General features: G+C 35.9%; 1 protein-coding gene across 1 annotated transcript; it reads right to left on the bottom strand.

Moving 5' to 3' along the window:
- Nucleotides 1–352: 352 nt before the first annotated feature.
- Nucleotides 353–13,831, bottom strand: LOC103711994 (COP9 signalosome complex subunit 6-like). The gene is made up of 9 exons (XM_008798356.4): nt 13,411–13,831; nt 13,094–13,182; nt 8,010–8,103; nt 2,697–2,758; nt 2,528–2,606; nt 2,343–2,435; nt 1,558–1,658; nt 1,261–1,316; nt 353–670 (listed from the first exon to the last, which is right to left on the bottom strand). Exons 1-9 carry the CDS (start codon nt 13,706–13,708, stop codon nt 589–591), a joined length of 954 nt encoding a protein of 317 aa, XP_008796578.1. The 5' UTR covers nt 13,709–13,831; the 3' UTR covers nt 353–588.
- Between the last annotated feature and the right edge of the window lie 1,594 nt (nt 13,832–15,425).

Raw genomic sequence — 15,425 nt, 5'->3', positions numbered from 1 at the left:
CACTAGAGTAGGGTGAGCAGCCATAGTACAAAGAAGAAGAAGAACAACAGCAGCCGCCGCCGCCGCCGCCGCCGCCGCCGCCGCCAAGCAAACATCAACCCATGACAGCACTTGGTTGATTTGACCAATAAGTTCATCATCCATCATTGCTAGCCTTCTAATATATACTCAGAATCCCAATATGTGCTCCACAAATAGCAAATGATTACTTGATGTCCATGGCACACGCATTGCATGTACGAGGAGCTATGGAGATAAACAAACACATGACAAATTCCATTCTCATTTCTTCAAACTTCAATACCACCTGTTGAGAAGAACAAAGGGAATTCGAGTTTGCAAAACATTCTGAAATCTAGAATGCACGACCCAAACCATGCGATGGATCTTTGATGCACAAACAAATTTGAAAAACAAGGTTAAAAACTTTACCCTCCTATCTGGAGGCATCAACAGCAAAAATGAGAAGTTACAAAAAGTATGAAGCACATGATCACCCCTTCTATAACTGAGAAGAAAATTTAACTCTAGAACCAACTAATGAAGGAAAAACTTCGAGACAGAATGCCAGTAAAACAAGCACACCAGCTATATGAAAGCAGTCCGGCCTCCCCTTCTACTCTGCCTGTCATAGGTTGTGTTGAATTTATCAACCAGCTCATTCATGGTACTGCAGAGTTCAAGAACAAGTTGTTATCACATGCCTGAAATAACTTGACAACAGCCCCAGATCTATAAATTTCCATGTCTATCAAACAAATGCAAAAGAATAAAATCTCACAAGACAATAGGCTTTCAGATTTCATTGGAACAAATATATGCATATGTTAATTTTACTGGCAGTGGCAGAGAAGCAAGCAGACAGTCACTTTAGTTCCCATATGGGCCTCTTAAAAAAGAATTTGTACACAAATAAACGAGCATCTTATTAACTGTAGGGTGGGGATCACGGATCAAAATTTCAAGGGACCACTTGGATGCACATTTCTTGCAACCAAATATGTCCTTAGGTTGACGCAAAACTGCCATGTACCCATTTCAAGATCCTCTGTGCTACTATTTAATAGATCATCTAGTGCAAATATAAAATGGCATTGCTGTCTTCACCCTCCCTCTCTCTTCTCCTCTAATTTATGTGATCCTACTTAATGGAGAACACGATTGCATTACAAAAGGGCGACTCAAAATCTAAGTCTTCCATTTATGTAAACTCTTAACCATTTTCTCTTTCTTTACAAGTAAAAGAGACTTTTTGCATACCTTGAACAGTTTGTGAACATAGCTAGGTAGGTCATGAGAAGTGTGTCGTTAAATTCCTGTAGATGAAAAATCAATATGGTTACTGAATTACTGATGGATAATAAGAAGATAGCATCTGGAAAAGAAATATGAACTTATATTGCTTGAAACCAATAGTACTGTCATGATCATGATCTTATATGCAAAAAGTAGGATTTATGCCAAAGTAGCCCAGCTTAGTGGAATAGAAGTCTAATGCATCAAAACAAGCAAATGCACAAAGCAAAGTTGGCATGCCTCAATCTGTTCAATACATACCATCAGAAAATCATCTTGGAACTTCTCTGATTCCATGGCTGGCAATCTTCTCAGAAGGCTCGAGACTTGTCTAAGCAATGAATTGTCAAGAGGAATATCACCTGCATGTTTTATAATTATGAGCATTCTTGTAAATTCAAGGAAACACACCATCAACAACAATTAAAAGTTACAGCACAGTAAGTAGAAAGAAGTGCAAAAGGAATTCTGATTATTTTCAATCTTTTTTTCCATGCTCTAAAGTTGCAAGATTTCAATGTTTCACACTAAAGCCATTCACCAGTTTTCAATGTTTCACACTAAAGCCATTCATCACAAAAATAAATAAGACTGGATTCTACTATTCAGGACATAGTGGCAAGAAGTGCACTTTAATGCAAAAAACAGCATTCAGCATAAAGATTTTGTAAAAATGGAATGCAATGGAAAGGATACAAAAGAAAATTGATGTAAACTCGAAGCAGCATGGCATAAAGAACCTCCACCAAGTATTATAAGAACGAAAATGCTTTGATGCTAACACACATGAAGAGTTCCTTGGGCCAACTAAAAACTGGCCTGGCAACTCCATATTCAAACCACCCTCCCCCCGTGTGTTGCACCAATTCCCATGAGTCACGCCAATCCCATCCTGCCATGTTTGGCAGGAGGCCCTTTCGCATGCATGAAACAGGCACCCCCTAGCATTACTCCAATGGAAATTGTCCATGAAACTCACAAATGAAATTGAAAATAATGCAATATTTAAGAAGTCTGAAAGGTGATTTCAAGTCATAAAAATGTACCTCTCTGCATTGCTTGCAGATATTGATGAACAACTCTAATTCTGCTATTTAGCATTTTGATGGCACTATGCATGCCAGTCAGATGGGCAGCCACTGCTCACATAATACATTTATAAATACAAAAGAAAAAGACAATAGAAAATATAAAATGAAATAATAAATTCAGTTGAAGAAAGAAACCTCACATTGTGTTGCAGCCGAGCCACCATCAGATGGCTTAAGATGAGCTACATGATCAACTGAAATTCGCTCGGCCTCTACTGTCTTAATTTTGGGAGAAAAATGTCAATTTTGATAAACGTTTGCTGCCTCACCTAGATAGCAATGTAAGTAAATGGAAAGAAAAAGACCAACCTCAATGGTGTAGTTTGATCTAACAAATATGAGCTGAGGAATTCCATCAATGACGTGCAACTCTTGAAAGTAATGACATATTTCCAGAATAGAAGGCCAATTGTCAGTAAAATTACAGAATTAAATACTTTTGAAACTAAGAAAAATAAATAGAGAGAATCCAAATCATAATAATTATTTCCTTGCTGCAATCAAATCAGTTTTATTAGGTGGCACAAATGCAGGTCAGTGTATCAAATTAAAACCATAGAACACAATTAAATTAAAGTTTCAATGATATAGATTGACCAAACCAGATTGAGGGAACTAAGGACCAACTTAAAACACAGTTAAGATGCAGCCTGCTAACAAGATGTGAAGTTAATCTCCCTGTTTCATCATGGGAAGATCATTTTCCAGTGACAGATCAAGGAAACCATATTAGCTTCACTATTTCCACCATATGGATTTCTGGTAAGATGTCTATGTTTGAGTTCAACAAGATACTGTAAATTATAGCGTCTTGTTTTTAAGCAAGTTGTCATGCCAATATTTTAGAATGTCATAGGCCTCAAAACTGTTATATAGCAGTTTAATCTGCATAGGCTTTATGTAAGAGATTTCCACTTCGAATCTACTGGGTAAGGTGACTTCTGATTTTAAATAAGGTAGTATGAGTTAAAACTTGAGCCATGTGTGGCATGCTTTCTGGGAAAGAGGTTTAAATCCAGAAAAGCACTTCGGAATCACTGATATAAAAACCATCATTTTGAAAAAGAAATCTCAAGCACTTCATCAATGGTTTTGGTACACGTCCGGTAAACTGAATAAGTCACAACTAATATAATGCATTAATGCAATTTACAAGATTAAGAAGTTGGAATGTGTTATTTATAAAACTTAGATAACAACAGGAAAGAGGTCGATTTACCAGACCCCCACGCAAAATGAGAAACAAGGTGGTATCAAACTGAAGTTTAAACAAGGAATCAAACTTTGATTTTGCCAAAGAAATCTAAAATGCACTTTTATTAGGGAAGAAAGAATGTGTTACCTTGGATATATGCATTGAATAGCACCATGATCTAAGGTATATATAAAAAGACAATGTGCAAATATAGTAACACAAATATGCTTTTATCATTTAAACACAAGGGTTGTAAAACATTCAAGAAATAGGATAGGCAAATATTAATTCCCAAAGAAAGCCTCAAGAATTAAAAGGATTATCAGTTTTTACAAGGTCTAGTGAATCAAACAACTTATGAATCAATAAACATATAGTTCTTCATAAGCTTATGTGGAAAAGGTTGCATACATTATTATGGTTCCAAACAAATGGTAAAACAGGAAAATAACAAAAAAATGACACAGCACAGGTTGCAGAAGCAAATATTTTGGAGCATTATTTCAATAGCCCAATGAAGGTGATCATGCTGACTACGATCGTAACATGGACTAGAAATTTATAGTATAGATCCCTATATCTCTACCAATATGGACCTAGGAAAACTGCAATGTATTGGAAGGCTACTGATTTTAGATCTTAAATTGAATATACCGAATTAGAGTACCAACATTAGAACTTCTCATCTCTGATCCAACATCCATATCAAGTATTTGCTAGCAATTGCCAAAAAAAAAAAAAAAGCATCAAGCCATCAACCATTCAGATCTCCAAGACTAACAGATCCTCCAAGATCTCCAATATAACAATAAGACCATAATGCATCAGAACTGTCAGAACTCTATGCCAATGGCCTCTTGCGCTTCAAACGTAATGGTATTAACTACCAATACAGCTTCATTAGTGTAATCCAGAACAGTCGAGCAAGCTAGATGTCCATGTTACACTCTATTAGTCACTCAATCCCTAAACTTGTTCCTTCTCACCAATCAATTTTAGTGCTTAAAGTGGGAATTTACTATGACTTCAACATACATACAAAGTTCCTCAAATAACAAATGCATTTATCTAGACATAAATCTCGTATTTAAATGAAAATGAAACTTGATAAAGTAATTTTTTGTATTATCAAATCAATTTTTAAAGTAGAGATCACTTACTTTAAGCATATAAAATCCTTCACTCCGCTAAAAAACCCTGTTCTTCTCTTTTGCTCTCATTTAACATGGATGGGCATTCAATGGCGGAGATGATAAAGTGCGACTGAAGTAAGAACACTAAGGAGGCAAGCAGATTGTGGGAAAAACAAAAGGAAAAGTTTCAAGAGAGGCTGTATCTATGGTAAGCTGAGTTCCATCAATTGACTCATGAGAATTTAAATCTACAAGGATTTGGCTTAGGTTTCCATATTAGAATGTGTTTCTACTTTTTAAAATTTAAGGCAGCAGCAATTTTGGTTATCCTGGATCCAACAATCGAGAATTTCGATTTTTGGAAGCTAATGGGATAGGGGTTCGATTTTCTTCTCAAGTTCTGAAATATGAGGATGTATTGTATTTGTAGAAACATAAGCTTGGGTGGGTTTTTTTTTTTCATGGGAGAGTTAACTATGGAAGAGTTTGTGCAGTTATAGAAAGTATATAATGAAAATTTTCCAGCCACCCCCCCCCCCTCTTCCACCGGCCATCAAATCTTCCTATGTTGGTAAGTGGCATGGCTTGTCAAATCACGAGCCATCAATCAAGGGGGGCAATTTACAACCCGACCCACAAACTGACCTGCAACAGTCCCAATTTAAGCAAATTCAAGTTTGCTATCAAGCATAAATGGGACCAAGCTGTAAGCAAGTAGACCTGACCTAACCATTTATTAAGTGTGTCAGGTTCAGGTTTAGAGTCTTGACCCATTTAACCAATTTTGACCTATTTAATAGCTGTGCCAAGTTGTGATTTGACCCATTTAAGACTCATTTAACCCATTAAAGGCTTGTTTAACCAACCTAAAACCCATTTAACCTAATTTGTCCCGTTTGTTAAACAAGTTATGCAAGTTGGGTCGGGTTAACTGTTTAATAAAAAGGTTGGTTTCTGGTTTAGACTGCGACTGGTTTAGTAAACAAACCAGGTTTGGGTTGATAGATATTTGACACAATCTGCATCCAACCCAACCAGTATCCAACTCACCCCACATCAGGCCCAGCTCGACCCATTTGCCACCCTTGATAACAATCCATATGGTCTTGGCCAACACACAAGCCACTTGGGCATTATGCAAGCACCTGGCAACTCACTATGCAACCAGTTTTGATGCAGTGCAGTTACCAAGCTGCATCCACGTGTGCTACATGAACTGCAAGCTAGCAATGTTGTAGTGCATGAAAAATCATACACAATACTTGTTGGTGATGATTACTTAACCAAGAGTCCTAGGTTTATATGGTGATAATGAATCCACAGAACTTACTTTTTTATCTCCTTTTCAATTTTGCTGCTTCGTTCTAGTTTTATCCTATGTCTTTAAGTTTTTTACAAAAAAATCCCTAGTTTCTTCTCATGTTTCATAGGAACTGTTAATTCCTACTATTGCTTCATCAAAACTAACACCTAGATTGATGTTTCCTCCTATAGTGCCTCATATCTTTTCTATAGTGCCTCATCTATTTTCTATAGTGCCTCATCTATTGCTGAAATCACAAATGATTTTGTCCCACAAGAATTAACATCTAAGCATAAGACAAATGTTTCTTAATCATGGCTCGCTCTCATGTACCCTAACTTAAATGCTCTTGAACCTTAAAAAATACCAAATTTCTATCTTGTTTGATCAATTAGCATCAAATTTGGGCAGGTCCCCCTAATATGAAGTTAGATAAACCTGAAAGGTAGATGGGTTTTGCAGAATCTAAGGTAAAGAGAAAATCTTCACACCATTTTGCAAAATTGGCAAGGTCCTCATCTCCAGCAATAATTCAACAAGCCCCATAATATACCCCTTCACATAAATCACCATCAACACTACAAAGACCTGATCATGCATCACTGGGCTGAATTATGTTGCCATATATTGAAAGAAAAAAATCCTTACAGATTATCATGCAACATATGTTGGTCTTATCATGGTTCTATTATTTTGGAGATCACATAGTCCACTAAAGGCTTTAGTAGATTTGGACTGAAATGAATATGTGGCAAGCGATACTAGATAGTCACATTATTTACGAAATAACACAGAAGTAAGTGCCTTAGAGCTGCTTCATTCGCATATATGCTCACGATTGAACCACCATCAAAATCATCATGAGATATGGAAAAAGGTGGATTTTTTTAAAAAAGAAAATTTTAAAATATGTTTTTATTTTTATCTAAAAATAAAACATATTTTTTATCTAGAGGGTGGGGCAGTGGGCCTTGGTGCTATGGCAAAGTTGCTCACTGCGAATTGGGTGTCACCAATTTGAAACATGGAAACAACCTCTCTACACATGGGGTAAGCTGCATATAGCTGACCCTCTCCAAACCCCGTAATGGTGGGAACATCGTGCAGTGGGATGCCCCTTTATGTTTTATTTTGTACCTACCAATACTAGCAAACTAGTGCTTTGAAGGATAAAATCATGAAGTCATCATTAAAAAAAGCTGGGGTTCTCTTGGAGCATAACCATTATTTCATCTAGTTCTTTATAATCCTTCACTCTACTCACAACTTAACCATATGTGCAGAAGCATGAAAATAGGCAGATAGAGGGACCATCAGTGGTTTCAGCCCTGTGGCCGAAAAAGGAACAAGGATACGACACAAAATTTCACAACCTATAAAAGAGAAGCAATTCCAAAAAAAATCCTCTCTTATTTTTAAGGTGGGAGGTTACATTTAACAGGTGTAGGAGTAGAAGAAATGCATCTCACTGCTGCTCTTCATAATCTGCGTCATGACAAAACCAACTTTTCCCAACCACGTTCAGCATGTCCGACCCACAACTTCTTACATACCAAGGAAGCGTAAATAGAGAGGTTTCCTTTTAAGGCATATTCCCTAGCAATTATTGGACACTACGAAATGAGAAGAATTTTAAATAAAGGTGCCCACAAGTGGCATTACACAGTAAAATTTAACAGTACAAGGCTCCCCCCCCCCCTATAGAGAAAGACAGAGATGCGGAGGGGGCCACTGATGTTGCAACTTGCAAGGATGAAAGTGCATGAAATTGCCATGATTTAAAATCTTATTTGAAGTAACAAAAGAGACAGACGCGCATAATCATAGATAACTGGACAATGAATTTTTAACAAATTTTGCCTCTGTTTTTTCTTTCAGGGAAGAAAACAAAAAACAGATTGGCAAGATTTGAGTCTTTGCTGTACAAAGCATCACATACTGTAAATGAGAATAAGAGGAAAACAAAAGAAGGTTTAGGGGCAAGAACACACCACTTTCAAAGATGGTTACTGGAAGGTCCTTTTGAGCATGGTTGATCGAAGGATTCAGAAGGACATAAATAGGACTTTCATTAACATCCATCAACTGTTTCAAAAAATGTCTTGTTAGCAAAGAGCATGAGACTTAGAACAACTGCTTACTATAGTAATAACCTCCTCATGCAAACAGCAAGAGAAATAGTAGAGTTCTAAAAATATAGCATATGTAAATAGGAAGCAAGAAGGACAGGGTCTTCTATAATCCATAATAGAACAAGTATATTATATTATTATGACTCACATCAAACAGTTGGTGGAGAATAACAGATATACCGTTACATACAAGAATATTACTATCACAACCAATCTCCTTTTCCTAAAGTTAACTTTCTTTGCCCTAGCACTAATTTTGTGAATTATGCTACTTATGACATGAATGTTAAAAGATCCATAACACATGTAAGTTTACAGCCAAATAATCAAGTAACTAAAAAAAGTCTAAACAATATGAACATGTATGACCAAGGCAAGATCAAGTACTCATATGAGACGAGAAAGACTTTCAGAATCACATACTCAAAAAGCATGATTTGTCACAAGTGTTTGATAGAGGAACGCCAGCACAACTAATAAGAGATCTGAAGTGACATCATTATTGATATACCAGCCTCAACACTATCCACGTCAGTCTCACGCCCAAAAAGAAACCCATAGATCCAGCAATTCAAATACCATAATCCAGGACCAGCCTATCACCAATCTGTGTCCATACAGGTTACCAGCCGTGCAGAATGAACCATGCATTAGTATGGAACCTACCATAGTATATGCCATACTGACCAGTGATCTGTCACAGTCCCATGATGCAGTCTTAACAACCTTGCCAAAATATATTTCTGAAATAACTAAAGATACTAAGGGCTAAAAGAACTAGAAAAAACAACAGAATTGCCCCTAAGTTATTTTCTTCTTCTCCCTTTTCCACACGTAAATGAAATCTCAAATGGAAGGGTCATACTCCTGCAGTGAAAAAAAGACTCACAGGAACAGAACAACCTTCAAGTTGGTCTACAAAAAACTCAAATTTTAATTCTCAGGAACATATCAAAATTTTCATGCCAGCCGCCTGAGCTACCAAAAACCCCTATTTCTCCCCTTTATAATTGAAGCACAGCCCCCTAATACTGGTGTTATCAGATTGCCCATTGACTAGTACTTGGGGTCAACTTTAGGCTATAGAAAGAAGAAGCCAATGTAACTTTGATGAGTTTAATAAAAATGCTTCACTTTTTCTCCTTCTGTCCCTTCTATTCTTCTTTTTTGCTTCTGATCCCTTTTAGCTGAGGTTTGAAAATTCACTTGTGCGATGTTCATCATTCCTCTCTTATGAATCTTTAGCAAGATTGATCTGGAATGCATAAAGATTCAGATGGATCCTTTGTAGATGGAACCAAACATCCATCCACACTAAATTGGTATCAAAGTTCTGAAATTCACTATCTAAGCTGCAAGATCTTTTCATGTGGTCGCACACAGATCATGGGACAAGTTGTGGACAATTTGAATAATGGCATCTACAACTCAAAAGAAGATTCAAACATCTAGATCATACAATCATTGCCAATCGACAAGAATTAAAAGCCAAGGTTGGAGGAGCAAATAGATAAGTGATTACATGAAATATGGAAGCGAATGGTTGCATCAAAACTCAATGTCCTTCACATATTATCAAATGAAGTTCCAACCCCTGCAAATCAATTGCTTCAAGGCATAGTTCGTCATACTAGGCAAACAGTATCTGAACCGAGACTTGGTATAGAAGACATAGCGAGCCTCGATATGCCGAATCAATCCCCGTACCGGGCAATACTGACACTATACGAACATGATAATGGTACGGGATCCGGTACCAAATCGGTGAACCTTGCTTCAAAGTTTTGAGACAGAAGATCTCACTGAAGAAAATTTCAAGATTGAAGATCAACAGCCAATGATCTCATAATCAGAGATCAGCAAGATTTAAGTGTTTACTAATTTGCAACCAGAGCACCAAAAGGTCCAAACATCAGATATTCAAAAGAGGTAAAATAGTCATCAAAATCAAACTATTATTTTGAAACCGATTGATTTGTTCAAGTCCTCAATATATGATCTCTTTTATCTTAACTTCAAACACTCAGCAGTGAAAGTTCACAAGAGAAGGATCAAGGTCATCAAACAAACCCCCTCAGGAGCATCTATTCATCAATCAAATCATGAAATAAAGTTAGAGTTCATCCAGTAAAACATGATAAGAGATAAAGTTTGGTCTAATGATGGAGCACACCATCAGACATCATCAAAGAGGTCTTACAGATGATCCATGCAGTAGATGCATATAATGCATTCTAAGGGTTTATATTTAAATTTTCAAAATTTCAAATATCTTTTGTAATGTTTTTGGCATCTTAGAAATTAATTTTTGAGTCTTAGGGATCTTATTGAAATAAATATTATATATTAGCATTTTTTTTAAGAACCTTTTAGATGACCTTTTGTCTAAAGGTCCTCCCTATTTAAGTCATCACTAGGATGGCCAGTCAAATTTTTTCTTCTCTCCCTAGGCTCTCTCTCTTTTGGTGGACCATCTTCAATTGCGACTTAACTTGCCACCTTCAAAACATAGTTGCAACCTTTTCTGTTGATTTTCAGCACTAGAACTCAAAAGTTCAAATCTATAATCAGCAATCAAACGTAGTATTTAAGCAGGACTCTAATTGAGAGTCACTACATCAGCAACCATGAGAAGGTTGATCCATCGTCATACTGCAAGCCCCTCCAGAGGAACATTTTCCATTTTAGTTAGTTATGTTGAATCTTATCACCCGTAACAATGGCATTGCTCCATAGTTCCACATCCCAACATGAAGGTTTGCCTAGTCTCTGAAGTTTTCACCTCCACAAATTTCTCTCGGAAGTGTCCTTCCGTCGTTACAGACCATCATACTCAACCCTACTCCCTCTTCAAGAAGATTATTTTGGATACTTCCTTCATTAATTTGTCACCCTAATAAGAAGCATGAGCATAGATTCATGGTAAGAAATTCACTCAAACTGTGTAAGCCTGTGATTTTTTTTCCTTTCAACGCCAGCAACATCTAAAATAATATTTCAATATCTACCACAACCTCATGAGTTCAAGCTGGTCCTTGTTTGCTCTCTCGCTTTTACGACATTTTATGTTCAATTAACAGCAAGCTAGCTGATCCAAGTAAGCAAGCACTCCATGTGGCATAGCAACCCTGCCTACTTGAACTGCAACTACTCAATTGTAAAGCCCAATACCTAATCAGAAAATCTATTCTCTATGTTAACTACCCCACATTCTCTAGAACTGTGTCATCTAAATATACACCAACTACAGAATTTATATCCAAGTTGTGTTGAGTCAGGGTGACCTACTCAATCATGTAAAGCCAACACCATAAATATAAGCACCTCATAAGATTTTGGTAGGTACACCATGAGGTCAATTCCCACCCCACCCAAACTACCATAAATGCATTTCTAGTTTCTGACATTTATGTATCAAGCCAAACAATTTTTTTTTCGTTTTGCATCTAAGCAATCCTCTCTCGCTCTTAAACCAGTTCCCATATCATAACTTCAAGCCCTTGGGTCTCTTTTCAGTTAACAAGTAGACTCTCCTTTTATACCCAACTTCTGTATCTCTGGTGACTACCCAGATATGTTGAACTCCTAAACCATCTAAGATAATTGTCTAACATGTTTAAATGTCTCCTCATCCCCTTTACAACATTATCTCAGAAACTCGAGTGATCCGACCTTTTCAAGTCATGTTATCTCAAATCTATAAGAATATTAGCATGGTTAATTCCCCCTACAATTATCACGATCATGTGGGGCAAGACATAGAATAACAATTATACAATCCTTAGAGAGAGAAAAAAAAAGAGGAAACTTATCTATTTTTACTGTACAAGAAAAAAATGTAGGATAGTACTTGAACACAAACTCTGATTATAAAAAGCAAAAACATTGTAGCAATAACCTGTTCTGATCTATTCAAAAAAGTTCATCATAAGGATTAAGCAACTGTCTAGGAATCCAGCACCCAATCAAACTCCAAACAGAGTTTCAAGACTTACATGCTTCGGGTAGCATTCCACAGATATGCTTCTCCAATAATGTGTAGGGGACAACTAAATCACCCTCAATGATAATCTATTTCAATTTGTCTCAACTCAGTCAAATCTAAATCAGCTTCCTAACCATGGGTCATCTAGGCTTGAAGTAGCCAAAAACACCACAAACACAATAGTCATAAATGAAACATCAAACATGATTATTTTCACCTTCATTATTGAAGAATAAAAACATACTGGTGCCACACAAAAAAAACTAAAAAGCCAACATATTTCAACTGAACCATACACTAATATCTTTTTACGACTAAATCACATCCTAACCTTATGTTTATTGTCCTTTTTACCGGCTCGTGATCAAACTCTTGAAATGGAAAATATTCAACTCCACTCTACATACACAAGATTTTTAGCTGCTTTCTTCCTCCTTATGGCTTTTAATTTGTTAAGACAACTACACTTCTGCAAAGAATTGAAACCTGTCCATTTCCTCCCAAGGGAGAGAGGGAGTGGGATGCCAATGCCTCATCCAACAACGTAAGCAATAGGAGACTAGTTTCAGGTAAGCTGACCACATTCCAAGAGATGATCTTCCCAAGCCAACATCCTTTCGCATTCTCAAACCATCTCATGCCTTCCTTGTAAGTTCATAGATATGGGTTAATCAAATCTTATTTAGAAGGGATCATAAGAGCTTACAAAGAACCTTTGTGTTCAACATGTTAATATCTTCAGAGACCAGGAAAATTTGTTCTGCTACAGTGATATTTACTACATTGTATAAGCATGACCACATGGATTCAAAACTCAGCCTGATATATGATCATTCTCGACAATAAACAAATAACCCCGTTAATTAATCCAAACTCAACTAGCATCAACATAAAATTAACTCTCGAATAATTTAACAGCATATTTTATACATATATATAAAGGCAATGCCAAACTTACAGCTTTGTGAATCTGCATATCTGATTCTTCGGCATCACTCCCGGTCGAATACCACCCCAGAATAAAAAAGTTTGGGAAAACCTTCTTGTCTACATCAAAAAATCCAAGAATTTAAAAAGTATATTTTCTATGAAAAAAATTAAAAAGGAGCCTGGCATCAGAAAAGAGAAAGCCCTAACTTGTATCATATCTTGATCTTTTTTCCTTCCTTTTTTTTTCTTGAGAAGATTATGACCGAAAGAACGGAAAAAAAATAGAAGAGGGGAACGCGAGAGAGAAGAAAAACACTAGAAGAAGAAAGAGGAAGGCGTGATTACAGAGCTCTTGCTTCTTCTCGAGGAAGGCGCGGTCGAGGGTGTGGGTTACGGGGTCGAAGAGAAGCTCGAAGCTGTTGAAGATCTCGACGGTTCGGCCGCGCTGGACGCCGATGACGCACCCAAAGACGCGGGGCAAGGGAGCCGGAGCGCCGCCGTTGGAGGCGGCGCCGGCGGCGGGGGAGGCGGCGGAGGAGGAGTGTTGGTCCTGGACCTTGACGCGGGTGTAGTGGTCCGAGATGTTGACTATCACCAACGGGTGGAGCTTGAAGGTCAGCCCGCTGCTGGACGACGACGCCATCGCGCCCACAGCAAGCGAGCGAAAGGGAAGAACAGAAAAGAGAAGAAGAGGCGGTGGGAGCAGAAGCAGAAGAAATTTTTCGCTTGCAGCTTGGAACCTACCGCTATCTTTTGGATCTTTCTGGAGGACAAGGAAAAAGTTACCGCAAAGATATTATTTTATACCGGCTTTGATAATTTATTTTCTGTTTAAAAATAGAGTTATATCAAGTAATGATAGATTTTTTTGAAAAAAAACAAACGTTTCGATGCTGACGAGAATGAGAAATGCTATTTGAAATGTTTTTTGGTGATTAGTTATTGAAATAGATAATTTTTTTTTTAAATTGGGCAAACCCTCAAAGTCTCCATTGTGTAAAAATCAAGTTGAGGTATTTCCATGAGAAATGAGGTATTTCTATAGCAATAGAATTAAATAATAAATATAAAGATATCATATTATATTATTGATATATTATGTATAAATCAACATTTTATTATATATTGCAACAATATAGATTATTGAAATTGAATATAGTAAAATACAATATGATATAATAAAGTATTAACTAATATATGATTAGTAGTATATTATGCAATTGATGTAATATGGTATTTAAATATTAAAAATTATAAATTATGCTGCAGAGAAGTGTGGTATAGTATAATATTGATATTATATGTTGCATTATTCTAATTATAGTAATACGATATAATTTAATATAAGATAGTATTTTATATTAAGTTATGGTAGTCTTTTAATTTAAATTAATATTATTATTCCTTCCTATGTGAATTTGTTGTGAAGTGCCATTAGAATTTGATAGGAAAAAAATAGCTCTGTCCTATGATAAAATAAATATAATAGAAAAAGCATAACAATATAGAATATTATTGAAATGTAATGCTAGAACATTATACCAGTGAAGCATATAAATATAATAAGGTAATTTAAGATATATTGTTATGATATTATTGATAATTTATTCAATCATTTTATGCATGATATGTATTACAGTAAATTATATCAATTACGACATAATTTAATATACAATATTGTACAATAAATTATATGGCATTTTAATTTAAATTTAGATTGTAATTTTTTAGTTATTATTATATCGTATAGTATTTGTGCATGCTAGTTGTAAAATGCCACTAGAATTTGATAGCAAAATGGCTATGTCCAATCAAGGCTTATGTGAGGTTATACATGTAGTTTATTGGTTTATAGCAAGATAGAAAAGCTATGATAGCATGAAATAATACTAAAATGTAATACTAAAATATTATAGTTGTAAAGCAGGAAATTATATTGTAATTTAAGATATGTTATTATAATGTTATTGGTAATTTATTCAATCATTTTATGCATGATAGATATTACACTCATATATATTAATTGAAATATTGTGCAAGTATGTAAGCAAGTTTCTGTATGTTGAAGGTAGGATGTGGATAAAATTGGCCAAGTGTAATTCCTAAGTATATGATCAATACAATTTATACATGCTATATGTAATGGGATGGAAACAAATATATTAACACATAATTTTATAATATTGATATGCTCAAGGTCGAAAGCGGATAAAATTGGTTGTGTAATTTTAAGTGCACCATCAGTGCAACTTGTATGTGCTATATGTGATGCGATGAAAACAAATATAGTAGCATATAATTTTCATAATAATATATACTACTAGTATATGGTGAGAGGAAACTATATAGGATATGTCCGG

Source organism: Phoenix dactylifera, unplaced genomic scaffold (genome assembly GCF_009389715.1).
Source record: "Phoenix dactylifera cultivar Barhee BC4 unplaced genomic scaffold, palm_55x_up_171113_PBpolish2nd_filt_p 000143F, whole genome shotgun sequence".
Lineage (NCBI taxonomy): Eukaryota > Viridiplantae > Streptophyta > Magnoliopsida > Arecales > Arecaceae > Phoenix > Phoenix dactylifera.
This window is presented reverse-complemented; position numbering and strand designations above follow the sequence as displayed.

Coding starts and splice junctions, on each gene's coding strand:
- LOC103711994 (XM_008798356.4), bottom strand. CDS start 13,708: ATGGCGTCGTCGTCCAGCAGCGGGCTGACCTTCAAGCTCCACCCGTTG. Junction 1,659..2,342: donor TCTGCAAGCAATGCAGAGAG/GTACATTTTTAT, acceptor TAAAACATGCAG/GTGATATTCCTCTTGACAAT. Junction 671..1,260: donor ATGTTCACAAACTGTTCAAG/GTATGCAAAAAG, acceptor TGAACTCTGCAG/TACCATGAATGAGCTGGTTG.